Raw genomic sequence first — 22849 nt, forward strand, 5'->3', positions numbered from 1 at the left:
CTGTATCAGTGATTTGCCAAATGCAATTCTTGACGTGAAGTAACTCTGCCAGATCACAGTCGAACCAGGGGCTGAACCTGTTTTTAATTCTCATTTTATTTATGGGCGCGTATTTGTTAACAAAATATCAAAAAAGAAGGTCCAAGCGTCTCCAACAGAGGGGGATCGAGCTGATTCTATACCAATTTACAGAGGCCAGATCATGAAGGAAGGCTTGCTCATTAAAATGTTTTAGCAAGCGTCTATGACAAGTCAGGACAGGTCGTTTGACTGAGCAGACATTACCAACACAGGCTGTAAAACAGGGATCAGTAAGGTCATTACAGAAAACACCAGACTGATACCTATAAGGTATACTAGTAGACCTTATAGTATACTAACTTACAACCACAACTGCATTTCTGTTTATTCAACAGTTCAGGTTGATACTTGTGTAGATACATTGCCTTCAGAAAGTATTCATACCCCTTGACTTTTTCCACATTTTGTTGTGTTACAGCCTGAATATAGAACATGTATAAAAAAAAAAAATTATCTCAACCATCTACACACAATACCCCATAATGACAAAGAGAAAACGTGTTCTTAGACATTTTTGCTACTGTATTGAAAATGAAATACAGAAATATCTAATTTACATACGTATTCACACCCCTGAGTCAATACTTTGTAGAAGCACCTTTGGCAACGATTACAGCTGTGAGTCTTTCTGGGTAAGTCTCTAAGAGCTTTCCACACCTGGATTGTGCAAAATCTGCCCATTATTCTTTAAAAAATGATTCAAGCTCTGTTGATCATTGCTAGACAACCATTTTCAGGTCTTGCCATAGATGTTCAAGTAGATTTAAGTCAAAACTGTAACTCGGACACTCAGGAACATTCAATGTCTTCTTGGTAAGAAACTCTAGTGTATATTTGACCTTGTATTTTAGGTGAAATATAATAATAAATATATAAGCACAGACTAAAACTTTGCTTAGCTCCATTCCTTTTTTTTTCCCTGAAACTCCCGTCCTTAACGATTACAAGCATACCCATAACATGATCCAGCTACCACTATGCTTGAAAATATGGAGAGTGGTACTCAGTAATGTGTTGTATTGGATTTGCCCCAACATAACACTTTGTATTCAGGATTTTTTGTTGTTGTTGCTGTATGACTGTAGTGCCTTGTTGCAAACAGGATGTATGTTTTGGAATATTTTTTATTCAGTACAGGCTTCCTTCTTTTCACTCTGTCAATTAGGTTAATATTGTGGAGTAGCTACAATGTTGTTGATCCATCCTCAGTTTTCTCATATCACAGTCATTAAACTCTGTACCTGTTTTAAAGTCACCATTGGCCTCATGGTGAAATCCCTGCACGATTTCCTTCCTTTCCGGCAACTAAGTTAGGAAGGATGCCTGTATCTTTTTAGTGACTGGGTATATTGATACACCATCCAAAGTGTAATTAATAAGTTCATCATGCTCAATGTGATATTCAATGTTTACATTTTTTACCCATCTAGCAATAGGTGCCCTTCTTTGTGAGGTAATGGAAACCTCCCTGGTCTTTCGTTGAATCTGTGTTTGAACTTCACTGCTCGACTGAGGGACCTTACAGATAATTGTACATGTGGGGTACAAAGATGAGGTACAGATGTAGGTTCTTAATTTGAGCCAGTTTCCTACAGCAAGAAAGTAATCCTGCAACAAACGGAAATGTGTTATTATGTGGATTATATCTGTTGTTAGGGCACCGAGTGAGTCCATGCAACTTATTTTGTGACTTGTTAGGCACATTTTACTCCTGAACTTATTTAGGTTTGCCATAACAAAGGGGTTGAATACTTATTGACTACTTTGTCAGTATTTGAAAGTGGTTCCTTTTGTCTGCAATCATAGTTTACCATTGTGCTTTTGTACAATTAATTCCCAATTTCTTTCCAGGATCAATCACCATAATGAAAAGAAGCCTTGACAAGGACTGATGTAGCAACCTTCTCATGAATATGGCTTCCTTCTAAGCAAACAGTCACGCACGCAGAGATTCAGTTGTTCCTCCTGTCTTCGTCTAGGCAGAAAGAGAAAGAAAGTGACAGATGATAGACAGCTTTTTATTAAAATAACAAAAATGGAAAGAATGCTTAATCAGCCTAAGAGGTACACCAGAAAAATATTTCTAGAGTAGAATCAGCAACAGTCCTTGTGTTTGGAAGAAATGAGCCTTGAAGACATACAAAGGGCACTACGCCATTGGGTTGAAGTTTGACACTCGCTACTACAAGCTATTCTTTTACAAAATATTCTGCAATAAATGGGTGGGTGCAGTAGTAGAGAGTAGCAACACATGATTAAGAAAGTTGAAGGTAACACTGGATGCCTATAGCATACGTTTCATACTGTAGTCCTGTCCAGCTCTGTGATGGCTGTACTGTGACATAGTGCGTGTTTGTCTTGTTGGCCTCTAGGGAGCAACCTGCTGATCTGCTGCTGCCCTCTCTCAGCCCTCCTATCACGACACAGAAAGGTTCAGTGTTGTTTTATGGCCCTGCTAAAACCATACTCACATCTGCTCTCTGCTCTCTCTCTCTCTCTCCCTTGCTCTTTCAAATCAGCCTCCTGTTTCACCTGTTATTACACAGACATAATCTAAATACAAGTATGCACACAACAGCACATGCATACGCGTACGTAGTCTTTTAACACCCATGCACTTAGTTCAGCTACTATTCTATGAGAAATTCCGATGTTTTTACCCTCTGTTCATACAGTATGTTACTACCCTAATGAGAGGAGATGTGTTTTTTCCCCTTCACCTGAAATGAAAGTGTTTAGATGGTAAGAATAACTGGATAAACACTCTCCTGTCTGTCTCAATCATTATTTCCCCCTTGAGTGAGTTTAGAGTGGTCCTGTGGTGCTGGGGTTGGTTATGAACAAGGATAGCCTACTCTGCAGGACAGTAGTTTTTTGTTTTCTTTACTGGCACACTATGTTCTACCCTCCCCAGCCGCCACACATCCCAGCCTATCCCCATCTGTCTGTCTCCCAGTGGTCTCTCTCTCTCTCTCTCTCTCTCTCTCTCTCTCTCTCTCTCTCTCTCTTTCTCTCTCTCCCTCTATTCCCGGTTGTCACTTTGTTGATGTGGGGATAAGAGCTCTCCACGTGAAATCATAGTCAACACACAATGATCAGCCTGTATGAAAGCAACTTGAGCTGCTGACGACAGACTGTCAAAGAACAAGTCGGACTAGCTGGAGTCAGTAAAACAACAAAAGAGTTAGTATGTACAGTACCGGTTTTAAACCTTTCAAGGGTGTCCACTTTGCGAGAGGTATTTTCCATGTACATGTCCCAAAACCATTGTGTCAACAACTCAAAAAGAAAACTCTCCAATGGAAACTTCACTAATGTTTCTCCCAACTGTCACTATAACATCCTTGGATATAAGAATTCCTTGGATCTAACAATTCCTTGAATGTTGAGCTTTTGAGATGTGATTTGGAAGCTGAGGAGAAACCTCCTGACTCTCCTGACCATTCCCTGTGTTATGTTCCCAGATCTACAACGAGATGATCCGGGACCTTCTCAACCCGTCCTCTGGGTTCCTGGACCTGAGAGAGGACTCTAAAGGAGAGATCCAGGTGGCTGGCATCACAGAGGTCTCCACTATCAACGCCCGAGAGGTGACTGGTCACACCTAGGAACACTTACTCCATGCTTTACAAGATCACACACTATACAGTACATAAAATACATACACAATCCATACATTATTTTAAATCAGTATATTGTATATTATGAAGCCTACACTCGAAAAAATGCTGGGTTAAAAAACAACTCAATTTGGGTAAATATTGGACAAAACATGTTGGGTCATTTTGACCCAGCAAGTTGGGTCACTTACTCGGGTTATTGAGCTATGACCCACCGGGTCAAATCAGAAGACTAGGGGCATGGCTTAGTAGGGGTATGGCTTAGTAGGGGTGTGGCTTTCAAATAGTTATTTTTGGCCACCTGTGAGAGTACACTTCATGACCAAAAGTATGCGAACACCTACTCGTCGAACATCTCATTCATTAATATGGAGTTGGTCCCCTTTTGCTGCTATAACAGCCTCCACTGTTCTGATAAGTCTTTCCACAAGATGTTGGAAGATTGCTGCGTGGGACTTGCTTCCATTCAGCCATAAGAACATTAGTGAAGTTGGGCACTGATGTTGGGCGATTAGGTCTGGCTCGCAGTTGGCGTTCCAATTCATCCCAAAGGTGTTTGATGGGGTTGAGGTCAGGGCTCTGTGCAGGCCAGTCAAGTTCTTTCACACTGATCTCGACAAACCATTTCTGTATGGATCTCGCTTTGTGCACGGGTGCATTATCATGCTGATACAGGAAAGGGCCTTCCCCAAACTGTTGCCACAAAGTTGGAAGCACAGAATCATCTAGATGTCATTGTATGCTTTAGTGTTAAGATTTCCCTTCACTGGAAATAAGGGCCCTACCCTGAACCATGAAACCCCCCATCCGTCGGACTGCCAGCTGGTGAAGCATGATTCATCACTCCAGAGAATGCGTTTCAACTGCTCCAGAGTCCAATGGCGGTGAGCTTTACACCACTCCAGTCGACGCTTGGCATTGTGCATGGTGATCTTAGGCTTGTGTGCGGCTGCTCGGCCATGAAAACCCATTTTATGAAGCTCTAGACGAACAGTTCTTGTGCTGATGTTTTTTCCAGAGGCAGTTTGGAACTTGGTGGTGAGTGTTGCAACCGAGGACACGCCCTACGGGCTTCAGCACTTGGCAATACTGTTCTGTGAGCTTGTGTGGCCTACCACTTCGCAGCTGAGACGTTGTTGCCCCTTTACGTTTCCATTTCACAATAACCACACTTACAGTTGACCAGGATGGCTCTAGCAGGGCAGAAATTTTATGAACTGACTTGTTGGAAAGGTGGCATCCTGTGACGGTGCCACAGTGAAAGTTACTGAGCTCTTCAGTAATGTCATTCTACTACCAATGTTTGTCTATGGAGATTGCATGGCTGTGTACTCGATTTTATACACCTGTCAGCAACGAGTGTGGATGAAATACCCGAATCCACTAATTTGGAGGGCTGACCACATACTTTTGTATATATAGTGTAACTGTCATTCTGGTTCATGTTCTGTTGTATGATCATCACATGTTAAGGTTGAGCACTGACACTTTTGTAGCTTTTATGATGCTTACACAAGAGTATGAGTTCCTCTCGACTAGAGCCTATTTCACTTTGTTATAATATTTAAATAATACTGTTATTAAATGTTTGTTAAAATATGTAATGGGCAACAGAATTGAAGGAAAATAAAAATTTGCAGTGAACAAACAGGAATGACATTTACTCTCACGGGTGGCCAAAAATAACCATCTGAGGCCTCCCGAGTGGCGCAGCGGTCTATGGCACTGCATCACTGTGTCACAGCCGGCCGTGACCTGGAGACCCAGCGTCGTCCAGGTTAGAGGAGGGTTTGGCCGGACGGGATTTCCTTGTCCCATTGAGCTCTAGCGACTCCTGGTGGCGGCCCGGGCGCCGGCAAGCTGACAGCGGTCGCCAGCTGGACAGTGCTTCCTCCGACCCATTGGTGCGGCTGGCTTCCATATTAAGCGAGCAGTGTGTCAAGAAGCAGTGCAGCTTGGCAGGGTCGTGTTTCGGAGGACGCATGGCTCTCTACCTTCGCCTTTTCAGAGTCCGTAGGTACGTTGCAGCGATGGGACAAGACTAACTACCAGTTGGATATCACAAAATTGGGGAGAAAAAAGGGTAAAAGTACCAAAAAAATATATATAAAACATACTATCTGAAAGCCTGAATAGGCCACGCCTCCTAAAAATGACCAGATTAACCAAACATGGGTTTATTTACCCATCATTTGGGTTTTTATTCACTTTTATCCTGGGTCGACCCAGCAGCTGGATCTTTTTTAATGTAATCCATAGGTTATTTTCAGAAGGTGTGGTCTAGTTGGGGCATGGCTTTCCAATAGTTATTTTTGGGCACCCGTGAGAGTAAATGTCAATCCTGTTCATCATTTTAAATTTGAACAATGCAAATAAATGTTTTTGCACATTACATATTTTTATATAAATTTTGTAATAATATTATTTAAATATTATGCCAAAGTTGTAACTATCCCAACATTGGGAGTTGAGGAACTACTCATGTAAGCCTCATTAACACTACAAAAGTGACAGAAGCTACACAAAATTCAGTGCTCAACCTTAACATGTGATGACAATACAACAGAACAGATTAACCAGAATGACATTTACTCTTAAGGGGGGCAAACAATAGCTATCTGAAAGTCACGCCACTACTAAGCCACGCCTCCAGGCCTCAAAGAAAACAACCATATAGTTGACTCTACTGGCTCTCAAAATAACCCAACGTGTGTTCTGTCCATTATTTACCCAGCGCTGAGTTGTTTTTAAGCCAGCATTGTTTTCAGTGTACATCACACATCTACGAGCACGTCATAAAAATGACATTAGTTCTACATAGAGCTACATAAAGTTGAATGACTGTGTTCCTGCCAGATCATGGAGCTGCTGATGAAGGGTAATAAGCAGCGTACCCAAGAGCCCACGGCAGCCAACCAGACATCGTCCCGGTCCCACGCCGTGTTGCAGGTGGCTGTCAGGCAGACGAGCCGCTGTCGAGACCTTCTACAGGAGGTCCGCTTCGCACGCCTCTTCATGATCGACCTTGCTGGCTCCGAACGAGCCTCACAGGTACAAAAGTGTGTGTGTGTGTGTGTGTGTGTGTGTGTGTGTGTGTGTGTGTGTGTGTGTGTCTGTGTGTGTGTGTGTGTGTGTATTTGTCTGCAAACATGCCTGTTTCTGTGTCCTTTTTTCAACTCTTGTTATGGTCTGTTACTTGTGGGAGGGAGTGGGTCCTCTCTTTCTGTTTGTCTCCTCTGGTCGTTTGACAGCCATGTTTTACGACAGTACATAGGAGCACTGTTTTTGTCACTTTATCAACCCCCTCCCGCTATTAATCTGTCCTAGAGGGAAGTGGAGAACCTATAAACCTCAAGGCTGCATCCCAAATGGCTCTCTGTTCCCTATATTTGCTCTAACACCCATAGGGCCATGATCAAAAAGTAGTGCACTATGTAGGGAATAGGGGGCCATTTGTATGCAGCCCTGAAGTTTATAGGACACTTTAATAAAGGCCCTTCACAGTGTAAAGCACCATACATTTACATTCTAGACCATGATTTGCCCACCAATGAGGGAAAGAAGAGGTTAATGTCCCTATAGTTGGCACCGCTTATGTAATTCTTACCGTCTATCAACATCTTCCTTATGTCAGGGTTATAAATTATTACAAAATGGCTGATATAGTTGATGTGCTGTGACTTTACCGTGACTTTTATAGCACAGTTTTATGGTGCTAGTTACTTTTGTTGAACAGATTGCAATTGGAGTCAAACCAATACTGCTAACAGAATGTCAGCATCCCAAATGGCAAACTAACCCTATTCCCTATAGTGCACTACTTCTGACCTATGGGCCCTGGTCAAAGAGTAGTGCACTATATAGGAAATAGAATGCCATTTGTGACGTAGTCAATGTCTTCTGTGAACTAGTTGGGAACGTTTGACACAGTATATGACACAAAACTATTAACTATAAACCTTTTTCACATTTACTTAGTTTCATAATCCTCTTCGTTCCTGGAGGAACATAGGGCATGTAATAATGTTTTCAAATGATAGCCGGCCTTTTCACATTTGTTGTGCTTTTCATTTTTCCCATGAACACTGAAGGCTTCATATTAGCCGTTTGCTTCTCCAATTAGTTGCTGCAGCTTCCTGTAGACATTCTGATTAAGGCGAAGCGCTTAACCAACACAGACATTGACATGTCATTCATGATGAATGTTGTTTGATTAGCATCCATATTAAACCAGCCAGGTCTCCTATACACCATGCGTCCCAAATGGCACCCTATTCCCTGTATTGTGTGCATTACTTTTGACCAGGGCCCGTAGTGTACTATACCCATGAGAAAAACATGCAATCATGCCTGAACGGAGAGAACACTTGGAACACCATGGAAACCTTTAGAAAGGTTAACCAGCTAAGCTCTTCTATGGATGTATACCATAGCCTAAAGGCCACCAGTCTTTTTAGATATACTGTAGGAGAATAGAGGGGGTTCCACTACCTCTTTAGAAGGGATGTTTTCCCTTGAGTTAGAGAGTACAAATGTACTGATAATGACAAAAATAAAGGAAACACCAACAAAGTGTTTTAATAGGGCATTAGGACACCACGAGCCACCAGATTAGATTCTATGTGCCTTGGCATAGATTCTACAAGTGTCTGGAACTCTATTAGAGGGATGCGACACCATTCTACCAACAAGAAATTACATCATTTGGTGTTTTATTGATGGTGGTGAAAAACACGGTCTCAGGCACCACTCAAGAATCTCCCATAAGTGTTTAATTGGGTTGTGATCAGGTGACACACACACACACACACACACACACTTTAAACCCCCTATGCTCTTTTGAGACACCTCTTTCAAAGTCACTGAGATCTCGTCTTCTAGCCATGGTAGCCAAAATAATGGGCAACAGGGCATTTGTATGCATGACCTTAAGCTTGATGGGATGTTAATTGCTTAATTAACTCAGGAACAACAACTGTCTGGAAACACCTGCTTTCAATGTACTTTGTATCCCTCATTTACTCAAGTGTTTTCTTTATGCAGAAAGACTGGTAACACTTTCTATAAAACACATGCATTACCGTTCAAAAGTTTGGGGTCACTTAGAAATGTCCTTGTTTTTGAAAGAAAAGCAATTTTTTGTCCATTAAAATAACATCAAATTGATCAGAAATACAGTAATGCTGTAAATGGCTATTGTAGCTGAAAACGGCAGATTTTTTTTATGGAATATCTACATAGGCGTACAGAGGCCCATTATCATCAACCATCACTCCTGTGTCCCAATGGCACGTTCTAATTCAAGTTTATCATTATAAAAGGCTAATTGATCATTAGAAAACCCTTTTGCAATTATGTTAGCACAGCTGAAAACTGTTGTTCTGATTAAAGAAGCAATAAAACTGGCCTTCTTTTGACTAGTTGAGTATCTGGAGCATCAGCATTTGTGGGTTCGATTACAGGTTCAAAATGGCCAGAAACAAATAACTTTCATCTGAAACTTGTCGGTCTATTCTTGTTCTGTGTAATGAAGGCTGTTCCATGCGAGAAATTGCAAAGAAACTGAAGATCTCTTACAACGCTGTGCACTACTCCCTTCACAGAACAGGGCAAACTGTCTCTAACCAGAATAGAAAGAGGAGTGGGAGGCCCTGGTGCACAACTGAGCAAGATGACAAGTACATTAGAGTGTCTAGTTTGAGAAACAGACGTCTCACAAGTCCTCAACTGGCAGCTTCATTAAATAGTACCCGTAAAACACCAGTCTCAACGTCAACAGTGAAGAGGCGACTCCGGGATGATGGCCTTTTAGGCAGAGTTCCTCTGTCTAGTGTCTGTGTTAATTTGCCCATCTTAATATTTTCTTTTTATTGGCCAGTCTGAGATATGTATTTTTCTTTGCAACTCTGCCTAGAAGGCCAGCATCCCGGAGTTGCCTCTTCACTGTTGACGTTGAGACTGGTGTTTTGCGAGTACTATTTAATGAAGCTGCAGGTTGAGGACTTGTGAGGCTTCTGTTTCTCAAGTTCTTTGTTTCTGGCCATTTTGAGCCTGTAGTCGAACCCACAAATGCCCATGCTCCAGATACTCAACTAGTCTAAAGAAGGACAGTTTTATTGCTGTGCTAACATAATTGCAAAAGGGTTTTCTAATGATCAATTAGCCTTTTTAAAATGATAAACTTGGATTAGCTAACACAACGTGTCATTGGAACACAGCAGTGATGGTTGCTGATAATGGGCCTCTGTACGCCTATGTAGATATTCCATAAAAAATCTGCCGTTTCCAGTTACAATAGTCATTTACAACATTAACAATGTCTACACTGTATTTGTGATCAATTTTATGTTATTTTTAATGGACAAAACATGTGCTTTTCTTTCAAAAACAAGGACATTTCTAAGTGACTGCAAACTTTTGAACGGTAGTGTATATAATAACATCCTTTATAATGCATTATAATACACTTATATTGTGTTATGACACTGACAGTGTCCATAGTAACTCATAAGCGGTTATAAAACATAGATTTGTTTAATACTGGAGACTTCCAATGTCACAGCAGGCAGAGAGAAAAATAAGGTTAGAGCGCCCTCTGCTGGTTAACTGTGACAGTATCCGTCTTGGCCTGGAACTCAGAGACAATGGCTTGCTGTCAATGACTGCAGTGCAGACAGACTGACTGATTTACGTACAAATCACCTTGCACCCGAAATAACCACTCTTTTTATTATTTGTAGATCAGTAAATTTGATCAGCAAAATTGATCCTCTGGAACATGAGGCCAGATATTAAACCTGCTCCCTCTCTCCCAGACACAGAACAGACGTCAGGGGTTAAACCTGCTCCCTCTCTCCCAGACGCAGAACAGAGGTCAGGGGTTAAACCTGCTCCCTCTCTCCCAGACGCAGAACAGAGGTCAGGGGTTAAACCTGCTCCCTCTCTCCCAGACGCAGAACAGAGGTCAGGGGTTAAACCTGCTCCCTCTCTCCCAGACGCAGAACAGAGGTCAGGGGTTAAACCTGTTCCCACTCTCCCAGACACAGAACAGAGGTCAGAGGTTAAAAGAAGGGGCCCACATCAACCGCTCCCTCCTGGCTCTGGGTAACTGCATCAACGCCCTGAGTGAGAAACACGGCAACAAATACATTAACTACAGGGACAGCAAGCTGACGCGCCTGCTCAAGGTACAGTACGGCAACCTGTCTAAGACAAACTGACCTGACTTGCTACGTGCTTTATGAATACAATACACTACACTACAATACGATGCCATACCATATGAAACAATACAATACAAAACAGTACAGTACAACTTTTTGCTGTATTTTTTCATCATTCAGATTATTCTGCATTCCACTTGCATTCATTCACTTCCTGTTCTTATGTGTTTGATTTACAGGATTCGTTGGGCGGAAACAGTCGCACGGTGATGATAGCCCACATTAGCCCCGCCTCCCTGGCCTTCGAGGAGTCTCGCAACACACTTAGCTACGCCGACCGTGCCAAAAGTATCCGCACACGGGTGACTTAATACACAACACAATGCACGTCAAACATTTTCTGCCTTCCCTCCATCACTGAGGTGTGGGACAACTGACGTTTTTCTCCGATCTTTCAATTTTCAAATCAATCAATCAACCAATCAAATGGAATTTTAAAAGACCTTTTTAATTAAACACAGTTATCACAAAGGGATTTAGAGTAAACCAGCGTATACCCCCCACCCCCAAAAGAGCAAGTTAAAGATGCCTTTAGGTCTGCAGTATAACACAGTTATAACAAAGCACCAAACCAGTCAATATTAGGCTTCATAGTTTATCAAGCAGCAGCATACCACCCTGCATACCACTACTGGCTTGCTTCTGAAGCTAAGCAGGGTTGGTCCTGGTCAGTCCCTGGATGGGAGACCAGATGCTGCTGGAAGTGGTGTTGGAGGGCCAGTAGGAGGCACTCTTTCCTCTGGTCTAAAAAATATCCCAATGCCCCAGGGCAGTGATTGGGGACACTGCCCTGTGTAGGGTGCCGTCTTTCGGATGGGACGTTAAACGGGTGTCCTGACTCTCTGAGGTCATTAAAGATCCCATGGCACTTATCGTAAGAGTAGGGGTGTTAACCCCGGTGTCCTGGCTAAATTCCCAATCTGGCCCTCAAACCATCATGGTCACCTAATAATCCCCAGTTTACAATTGGCTCATTCATCCCCCTCCTCTCCCCTGTAACTATTCCCCAGGTCGTTGCTGCAAATGAGAACGTGTTCTCAGTCAACTTACCTGGTAAAATAACGGTAAAATAAAAAAATAAATAAAAAATAGGTTCCTCCTTGCTGAACCTACTAAATCATCAGTACACCAACATGTTATTACACAGTTATAACACAGTTATTACATTGTTATAACACAGTTATTACACTGTTATAACACAGTTCTCTCTCCAGGTAAAGAGGAACCTGCTGAACGTGTCCTACCACATCGCTCAGTACACCAACATCATCTCTGACCTGCGCAGCGAGATCCAGCGGCTCAAAAAGAAGATCGCTGATCAGGCTGGACGTCAGCTCAACCTTGACCGAGCTGACATCCGCCATGTCCAGGGTAATGACCTTACCTTGACCTCTAATTGTTCCCTCGCCTCCTCACTGTGTGTGTGTGTGTGTGTGTGTGTGTGTGTGTGTGTGTGTGTGTGTGTGTGTGTGTGTGTGTGTGTGTGTGTGTGTGTTGGTTGGTTCTTCTATCTTTGTGAGGACCTAAAATCCCCAGAAGTCCCCACAACGATAATAAGACAAGGAAAATTCTCCCTCATTGGGATATTTCCCACATCCCCATGAGGACAAAGACTATTTTAAGCTTAGGAGTTAGGTGTAGGATTAGGGTTAGGATTTAGGGTTTGGGTTAAGGTTAGGTATAGGGAAAATAGGATTTGTAATGGAAATGAATTTTAAATCCCCACTAAGGAGATTCATTTTAGGTCCCCACTATGGAGATTCATTTTAGGTCCCCACTATGGAGATTCATTTTAGGTCCCCACTATGGAGATTCATTTTAGGTCCCCACTATGGAGATTCATTTTAGGTCCCCACTATGGAGATTCATTTTAGGTCCCCACTATGGAGATTCATTTTAGGTCCCCACTATGGAGATTCATTTTAGGTCCCCACTATGGAAATTAATTTTAGGTCCCCACGAGGATAGAAGAACAAAACATGTGTGTGTGTGTGAGTGGGTGTGCCTCCAACAGACAATAACTCTTCTCTCCTCTACTGCCACCAACGCAGCGGAGGTGCAGGCCCACAGCACGCAGGCGAGCCGGGCAGAGATGGACCAGCTGAGGGAACAGCTCCTAGAGGCCTTCAGGAGCCAGATGGAGATCAGGAGGAGCCTGATGGAGCTGGACAACAGCAACATGGAGATCCAGATGGACACCTCCAAACACCTGCTCACCATCGCAGAGTATGTGTCTTAGGATGCGTCCCAAATGGCACTCTATTCCCTATATAGTGCACTACTTATGACCAGCGCCCATAGGGCTCTATATAGGGAATAGGGTACCATTTGAGACCTACAATAATCTCATACCACTGCCTCTATACCTTTAGCCTTTAACCTGTAGCAGTTAAATGACTGTGATAGTTAACATAAGTGTGTCTCAACCCCTGTTGTTTGTGCCCTCCTGTAGTTGGGAGCAGGAGCGGAGTCGTCGTCGCAGGAAGTGGCGCGCGGAGAGGAGGAAGGAGAGCTTCAGTAAGGAGGAGAGTGAGAAGGACTCTGACTGCCCTGAGTCTCCCCCAGACAGCACTGAGACCCAGGAAGTAGCCATGGCCAGAGAGAATCTGGTCACTCTCATGGCTGAACAAAAGAAGATACGCAAACAGAAGGTAGGTTACTGTAGTCCCTCGCTCTCACCTCTAGAGGGAACTACAGAATCACACACACAACTTAGGCCAGAGTTTTCCAAACTCGGTCCAGGGGTTCCCTGTAGGTGCAGGTTTTAGGGTTTTGCCCTAGCATTACACAGCTGGTTCAAATATCAAAGTTTGATGATGAGTAGGTTATTTTCAATCAGCTGTGTAGTGCTAGTGCAAAAAAACTAAAAGTGAACCCAGGGGGGGCCACAGGACCGAGTTTGGGAAACCCTGGCTTAGGCTACTCAGCTTCAAATCAAATCTGGTTGCGTACACATATTTTGCAGATGTTATCGCAGGTGCAGCGAAATGCTTATGTTTCTAGCTCCAACAGTGCAGTAATACCAAACAATACCAAACATTACACGCAAATCCTAAAAATACAGGAATATAGAAATATAGAGCAAAGTTAGAGTCTAGAATATAAATAGATATATCATGGTGTGTATAAACATTATATGAATATAAAAGGTGTGTTCAGCAGTATTTATATAGTATGATCCACTACAATACAGTGTATACATATAAAGTGGGTAAAACAGTATGTAAACATTAATAAAGTGACCAGTGTTCAATGACTATGTACATAGGGCAGCAGTCTCTAAGGTTCAGGATTGAGTACCGGGTGGTAGCAGGCTAATAAGTGACTAAAGTTCAGGACAGGATACTGGGCGGCGTCTAGCTAGTGGTGACTATTAAAAAGTCTGATGGCCTGGAGATAGAAACTGTTTTAATGTAGACTCAGCTTAAAGGTAGACTCAGTGAAATGACGTTGCCACGAGCAGCACCGCAGACATTGAGATGAGCGAGATGCAAGACTTCACTCTTACACGGTCACACGCAGTATCAGCACATGTGCATGCGTTCGCTTATTGCTGTTAGAGCATGGTGTAGCCCCTGGACCAAAACAGCGGAGAAGTAGAGCTTCAACGCTCTTAGTTGTTACAAAAATGTAGCCACTATGCTGTTTACTTTCTGCATCTATGTCATATTGCTGAGTCTACCTTGTAAACCAGACAACAGAGCTCGTAGTCCTAAATAAAGGAAATGAGTTCGCCATGCATGGCTCATTGGTCGATGTATAAAACCTGAAATGTATAAAGCCTGAAAATTAGGTCTGAGGTTAACACAGGCTTAGGAGATCGCATGTATTTTGTTCTATTTTCTTTTTGTTACCTTTATTTAACTAGACAAGTCAATTCTATTAGATACAGTTCCTAAAGAAATTCTACACCCCCCTTGGATTTCTTTGTAATTTTTGTCAAATGTTTTTTGTGTAATGTCAAAGCGGAAGAAAAATGTATTTCTCTAAGATGAATGAAAAATAATATTATAACACTAATATTACAGCTGTGATTCTTCTTTGGTAAGTTTCATAAGAGCTTTGCAATCCTGTATTGTGCAATATTTTTTTTTTCTAACTTCTTCAAGCTCTATCAAGGTTTTGGAAATCGTGGCTAGACAGGAATTTTCAAGTCTCTCCACAGATTCTCAATCAGATTCAAGTCAAAACTCAGGAACAGTCACTGTCTTCTTGGTAAATAACTCCAGTGCAGATTTGGCTTTGAGTTATAGGTTATTGTCCTGCTGAAAGGTGAATTCCCCTCACAGTGTCTGGTGCAGACTGAAGGTCCCCACAAAAAATAAAAAACTCTAGACCACCTTTACTCCACACACGGACTCATTCAAAGCTCTCCCTCGCCCTCCATTTGGCAAATCTGACCATAAACCATAAGCAGGTTTTCCTCTAGGATTTTGCCTGTGCTTTGCTCCATCCCATTTTTTTTCATCCTTAAAGATACAGAGTATTCAATGTCTGATTTGTTATTGTTACTCATCTACCAATCACTGCCCTTCTTTATGAGGCTTTCGAAAAGCTCCCTCGTCTTTGTAGTTGAATCTGTTCTTGAAATTCAATACTTGACTGAGGGACCTTATAGATGTTGTATGTATGGGGGACACAGAAAGGTGTAGTCATTAAAAAGTAATGTCAATCCCTACTATTTCACACAGAGTGAGTCCATATATCTTATGTGATTTGTTCGGCAATACTTTACTTCTGAACTCTTTTAGGTTTGCCAAAACAAAGGGAGTGAATACTTATGCAATGACAATATTTTCGTTTTCAAATGTTTATTAATTTGTAAAAGATTTGTTGAATTATCTTTTCAATTCAATATATTTCAATCCCACTTTGTAACGCAACAAAATGTGAAAAAGATTCAACAGGGTGTAGACTTTCTATAGGGAAAGGGGATACCTAGGCTTCTGCACAGCTCTGAATACATTCAACCGAAATGTGTCTACCGCATTTAACCCAATCCCTCTGAATCAGAGAGGCTGCCTTAACTGAAATCATTGGCGCCCGGGTGCAGTTGTTGGGGGTTACCTTGGGCAGAATGACCGATTTTTCCACCTTGCCGGCTCAGGGAATCAAACAAGGGACCTTTCGGTTACTGTCCCAATGCTCTTAACCGCTATGCTACCTACCACCCACAGGCACTGTAATATCAGTAAGTTAATGTGACCTTTATGAATTATGAAGCCTTTATGTGCTTTGTGCTTGTTTTCATTACATAAATGCTTCAAAATAGCTGAACAAAACATATAAGATCTCCTAAACCTGTGTTTATCACATACTTTATGTTTGGTATTTATCCAAAAAAAACATACATTTCCCTATAGGCATTGACCAACGATCCATGGCGGAGTTAGCATCTGTTAGTGCTTACTAAAAGCAGCCATTACTATTGCTCTCTATTATACAGTACAGAGGTGGCCGGTGATAATAGATATTGGAGGACGGACTCATTGTCATGGCTGGGTTGTAATGAATAGAACGGTATTAAGCACATGGTTTACAATGGTTTATTCCATTTCATCTACTCCCACCAGCCTCCCCTTGTACAGTAGACCCACGTGTACCATGATGAGAGCCTACTATGGTGAGGATTCCATTAAGCCCTGCCTGCTGTTTGTCCTCATGTCCTGTAGGCGTCGCTAGAGAGCCACTTTGTGGAGCTGCGCGAGCGGGCCAGGCGCCTGGAGGAGCTGCTTCCTCGCAGGGTGAGCTGCGAGGAGCAGAGGGAGGTGCTGGGCCTCCTCTGTAAGGTCCACGAGCTGGAGATCGAGAACGCTAAGATGCAGTCCCACGCCCTGCTCAAAGACAACGTGATCCGACAGAAGAACTGTGTGGTGCAGCGCTTCGAGCAGCACCGCCACCTCTGTGACGAGATCATCCAGCAGCAGAGACAGTTCATTGACGGTGTGTCCAAACAACACCGTAAACAAACACTACTTCATTTGTTTTACTACAATAGCTATAGACTTCAGACTTCAGTATTTTTGAAGAGGAGATCTAGAAGTCACTATCCAGGGTCTACATTTTAGTGATCTTGCAAACGCAGTGAGATTGATTGAATGTGCAACAAAGTGTCAATATTTCGACAATAAACTTTAAATTAAATTTTGAGAATAAAGTCGAAGTTATATTTCAAGATTAAAGTAGGGGATTTGATTAACTGCTTGTTTCCCTGGCTCACTGTTGCTGTGCACATCACCGTGGAATGCCTGCAGTTAGATGACCTGGTGAAAATATACTTTAGAATTGGCTTTGGTAAAAAGGAAATCCTTTCTCTTTTAGGACATAATAACCCTATTATTATAAGTAGGCCTATTAATACCTGGAAGAGGTTGTGCACAGATTATTTTCAGAAGGATAAACCACACGGGCTCTGATGAGGTATTGTATATGTCTGTGTGATTACATACATAGGTAGAGACAGGTGTGTGTGGCAGGAGCATCTAAAACACTCGTTCAAACAGGCGTCACACACACACACACGGTATCCCCAAAGCAATACCATTCTAACGGCCATGGTGCGTGGTCAGACTGCAAAGAGACATCAGTCCCTGATGCACGCAACGCTACAATGTTATCCTCAAACCCCTGCGTATGCCAACATCGTGCATAGTATATTTTAGAGAGTAACAGCTAGGCCAGCAGCCTATATGTCGAAAGGTTAATTTACAAATGTGTGCGTTAATCGATGGTGTTTTATGTATGCTACACTTCCAATGAAGTAGCCTCAGGCCTATGCCAGCCAGTTTATTATCTTGTGAATGTAGGTCACGGATTGCATGGAGTAGGATCGCGTGTCCCTGTCGGGCTCAAGGGCTGCCCCCTAACCCCAGTTCTCTTCGCATTCAGTGACATTCAGTTTTTGTTTGTTAGTGCTCACCATTGCCGTTATAAGAGTGTATGCCTTTAGTCTGAAATTGTGTGTGTGTGCGAGTTATTAGATCATTAGATTGATGGCCATTTGTTTGTTTTTCCGCTACCTTTTACCGCCCAAACACACACACACACACACAACAGCATACACACACAACCCGCCCCTCTACCTATGTCTGTAACCATGGTTCATCCTTCTGAAAATAATCTGTGGCACAACCTTATCCAGGTCCTAATACTATTAATAATATGGTTACTACATTGTATGTATTAAAAGTGCAAGGATTTCCTTCTTACTAAAGCCAATTCTAAAGTATAGTTTCACCATGTCATCTAACTCAGACATTTCAACAGTGGAGCGCACATCAACAGGGAGCCAGGGAGACATGCACTTTACCAAATCCCCTATGTTCATCTTGAAATTTAACTGTGACTTTATTCAAAAAATGTTGGCTTTATTCTCATAATTACATTTCAAGTTTATTGCCAAAATATTGCCACTTTAAATACTATTGTGCAAAAAAAAAAAATCCAACTACCACCACCCGTTGCTGTTTATTTATTTTTTCTCTTTACTTGGCCGTAATACTCTTCCGTAGTTGTATGTTTAGTGTTGTAGTATGACCACTCTAACATAGTTGATGTTGTGTTGTAGTGTGACTAGTATTCTAACCTGTGTTGTGTTGTTGCAGACCACAGCCTTCTGGTGCCCCCCCACCTTCAGGAGCTGTATGGGATCTACATGAGAGAGCTGGACGAGAGGAACCTGGACAGAGCCATGGCGCTGGACAAGGTCACTGGATGCACACTCAAGGTAGGCAACAGATACACACATACACACACACACACACATTAACAGCCCTGGACAAGGTCACTGGACTCAGATAGAGAACGTGATTAAGATTGAAATCGAGATCACACACAATTATAATATATAAACGTATCCTTCCTCCTCTACCATTTGCTGTCTCCAGGAGGCCTCCCTGCCCAAGATCAGCCTACCCAGCCGAGGTCGTGGCCTGCTGCAGGACGTGGACTCAGACCAGGAGAGCGTTCGCACCATGGGCTCAGAGACCAGGCATGGCAGGGCCAAGGCCCGCAGACACACCCTGCCACCTATCCTACCTGAGGCTGAAGGGTAAGAGGACAGAGGGATTGGGAGGGGTGGGAGAGAGAGGGTGGTGGTTGGTTTAGGAGGAACAAACACTTTAGTCTGTATCTCCATCTTATCCGTCTATAGAAGGACATTCGTCTAACTGACTTTTTCTCGCTCTGTCGTTCTTTCTCTCTCTCTCGCTCTATATTTCTCCTTCCCCCTACCTCCTTCCTGCTGCCTCTCACAGAGACAACAACCGGGTGTTTAAGAGCATTCCCCATGCCAGACAGATGAAACATTCTGCTGTGATGACCCCTCCTCCCATCCACATCAACGGCCAGGGGAACAGAGAGGTGAGAACACCGTACCATCCACACTGTGATATATACTAGGGCCGATACAGCTGTTGCCATTACACCTGAAGTGTGGAGACTCCATATTAATGGAGGCTACAGCCATATCAGGGCAACATTTCTATCAGGTTTCATATGTACATACTCCCCTATGAGAGTGTGAGTATAATGCCACATGTCCCCTCCAGCTGCAGCCATTGGCTCCAGAGACCACTCTGAGCTACTGCCACCTCAGCCACAGTGTCAGCAGTCACCTGGACTCCTCTCCCGAGAGCAGCGAGACGGGCCAGGATGCCCCCCTCACACGCAAGGGTAAGCGACCCCCAATGGCTACAGCAGACAGGAGCGTTACGGAATAGGGAGTACTTTGGGTACAGATGTAGGATCTTAATTTGAGACAGTTTGCTACAGCGGGAAAATAATCCTGCAGCAACAGGTCATGTGAATTATTATGTGGACTATAATTAATGGACATTTTTGTAGAGATTGATACATTTGTCGCAAGGGAAAATCAAGTCTGAAATTTCAAAGTGGAAATTACAAACTTTAGAAGCCTTTTTAAACCTTAAATACACTACAGTTACATTTCCTGGAAAGTACTCCTGCAACAGGGTGATCAAATTAAGATCCTACATCTGTAGTTGTGGGCACAGACCACAAACTGATGGAATACAGAATATAGCCGTTATATAATCTAGGGACGATTGGGGAGAATAACGTTTATATTTTAATATCTTACATTAGGTCAGGATGCTGGTGTACTAGATGCGTTCGTAGTAGAACCTCTGTCTCGATTTCCTACTAATCAAATGTCTCCCTTGATTCAACAGAGAGGCAGCAGATCCTCAAAGGGATCCACAACATCGCAGTGAAGGCTGCTTGCCGCCGCTCCAAAGCCCTGGAAGTGGACGCCCTGAGGCTGCCCCCTCCTCCCTCCCCCCTGGACCCCAAGAAGCACAAGAGCAGCCTGTCTCTGAGCGAGGCGCCCCCTAGGGGCCTGGCCCTGCTTCGGGGCCGGCAGCCCAGCCCCGAGCTCCGCCACGCTACCTCAGATGAGAACCTATCCAGCAGCACAGGGGAGGGGCCTGGCTCCCAGGGCACGTGGACACGCCCACGCAACCGCCAACCCGCCCCCAAGAACCTAAACCCCACCCTGCGTGAGCAGGACTTCGAGGCTCGCCGCCGGAAGAGACGCTCCCGCTCATTCGAGGTCACAGGTCAAGCAGTACGTAGCGTGTTCATTATCTAGCTCCCTGAGAAGGATTTGATTATTCAGTAATGTATGCTAGTAGAGTCATCAGCAGCTGTGATTGATTGAATTACATAGACATATAAAGTGGCTCCAACCGCAGACAACGTTACAGTACATAGCCTACATGATATCAGCCCTAACACACTACTCAATCCCTCCCCCTGCTCAGCTGTCTCAGTCTAAGACCATGGCAGCCCAACGTGTCCGCCCACTGGACAGCACTTCAGACCCCCACCTCCACATCAACGGCCAGCCCCAGGCCCCCCTGCAACGCCCACAGCACAGGGGGGTCCCTCCTCTCACCAAGGTCCGGCTGCCCCACAACAACCACCAAACAGGTCAGCATCCATTTTCCTACACCTCTAGATTAAAAAATACAAAATATTGCTGCAAACAGCCATGGCGGGGTTCAAGCCCTATGGCACCCACAGCACCACCATCAGGACAAATTGGATGAATTGCCCTTGGATATTGGCTTATCTCCTTACTGTGTAGCTAATGAAATATATCGACATACTGTTCGTAAACAGGGCTCTAATGCTTTTTACAGGCCCCATCACAGAGTCCTCCCCAGTCCATCTGAGCAACCTGAAGCGTGCGTCCCAGCTGCGCCAGCCCCTACTCTACGTCACCACCACAGGCACCGGAGGCCAGCGCACCCGCAGGCACTGAGGGCTACTAGCCTGCCACTCTAGGGTCATGTTCATTAGGGAATGGAATGGAAAACATTTAGCAATGTTTGATGCCTAATGGACAAGACCCAGGGTTTTCTTACACAGGATCCCCCAACACCAGCACTACCCTAATCAGCTGACCCTGAGAATGTGGACTGGACTTAACTGGACTGGACTGTACAAAACTGGACTCTCCAGTCTCCACCTTCATGCTCCTAATTGGCCCGCAGCCCAGTCTAACCCTTCAGCGTTGAGGCCCCCAATGCCCTCTGGCCCGTGACCTCTGAGCTGTGACCTCCACACTGGCTGTACGTTGAACCCAGAGACCTAGCTTTTCCTCGTGCTGATTACAGAGAGAGACACTAATAGGATGGATGATGTCCCGAGACAAGAGGATTGAATACCTCACCATCACAGTCTCCAAAGATGACTCTTCTGTCTGTGAGTGAGTCCAAAATGGCACCCAAATGGCCCTGGTCAAAAGTAGTGCACTATATGGGGAATAGGTTGCCATTTCAGACACACTGTGACTGTTTTTCCTTGCTCCTCTTGTTTCCCTCGTTTCCACTGCTCAAGTGCTCCTGTGAGTGACCGTCCAGTGGCCACCACTGACCGCTACTATGGCTCTGTACACACTCGGGTTGTACAAATGATTTGGCACAAGAGTCTTACTCCGTAAAAATAATTACACAAGCGTTGTGGACTCTCACCGCACAATAGTTGTGTACACATTTCTGGTGCAGACAAACTATGTTGTATCACAAAAATATCAGTTGTATCACAACCAATGTGTCAAATGTGGCAGTTGTAGAACCTGAGTGGTAAGGGCCTATGCTGTAAAGCAGACAGTACTCATTGTTGCGCAACAATAGACTAGTAGACTACATCATTCTGCTTTGATGACACTAAATTCTTATTATCATGATAATGTGCTGATGAAGCCTCAATGTTACATCAAACTAATGAATGAATAGATTTTTAAGAAATGTTAACTAATGAAATCTAATTTATAGACAGTCAGGAAGCTGTTTTTGGGTCAATCCAACCTTGTTGCTTTGAAGTTAAATTACAAATAAGTCCTGGACAGTATTTAGAGGATGGAGAAAACAGCTAGCCTGGTCCCAGATCTGTGCTCTTGTCATCTTAATTACTGTCATTGTGGTGCAAAATGTTTGGCATCACAATGAGTGACAGAGAGTTGGCATGATAACACAAACAGACTGGCACTCATGATAGAAAACAGGACCCAGTACATCAACATTCTCTGAGTGTAGATTTTACATACGAACAACAATAATATTATTATTATCATTCATTACTACATAGATCTGTAATCCAGGTATAATCTCAATCTCAGTTATCAAAAGCACATGATGAGATTAGAGAAACGTGACCTTCTGGATGATTACTGTGCACTTTTGTATTCAGCTTGATGTACAGTCTATACATTCATATTGTGTACTGCCCAAATGGCACCATATTCCATATATGGTCATTGGTCAAAAATAGTGCACTAAGTAGGGAATAAGGTGCTATTTTGGACAGTGTTTGAAACAGCCCAGGGTCTATGCCTTTTTCTTCTCACCTACCCAGACATGATTTGATCCTGTGTTAGATGTGCTTAATATCCCCCCCCCC

General features: G+C 43.4%; 1 protein-coding gene across 1 annotated transcript in view; it reads left to right on the forward strand.

The window, feature by feature from the left end:
* Positions 1-22849, forward strand: part of LOC129828883 (kinesin-like protein KIF19) — a 71350-nt gene extending 48501 nt beyond the window's left edge. The window contains exons 5-19 of the mRNA XM_055890157.1: positions 3546-3671; positions 6558-6752; positions 10742-10888; positions 11104-11226; positions 12139-12295; positions 12976-13150; positions 13377-13575; positions 16597-16867; positions 18529-18650; positions 18811-18974; positions 19180-19285; positions 19474-19597; positions 20116-20510; positions 20707-20875; positions 21088-22849. Coding sequence (XP_055746132.1) covers positions 3546-3671; positions 6558-6752; positions 10742-10888; positions 11104-11226; positions 12139-12295; positions 12976-13150; positions 13377-13575; positions 16597-16867; positions 18529-18650; positions 18811-18974; positions 19180-19285; positions 19474-19597; positions 20116-20510; positions 20707-20875; positions 21088-21209 — 2595 coding nt within the window. The 3' untranslated portion in view covers positions 21210-22849. The remainder of the gene's footprint in view (positions 1-3545; positions 3672-6557; positions 6753-10741; positions 10889-11103; positions 11227-12138; positions 12296-12975; positions 13151-13376; positions 13576-16596; positions 16868-18528; positions 18651-18810; positions 18975-19179; positions 19286-19473; positions 19598-20115; positions 20511-20706; positions 20876-21087) is intronic.

Source organism: Salvelinus fontinalis, chromosome 30, assembly GCF_029448725.1.
Source record: "Salvelinus fontinalis isolate EN_2023a chromosome 30, ASM2944872v1, whole genome shotgun sequence".
Taxonomy (NCBI): domain Eukaryota; kingdom Metazoa; phylum Chordata; class Actinopteri; order Salmoniformes; family Salmonidae; genus Salvelinus; species Salvelinus fontinalis.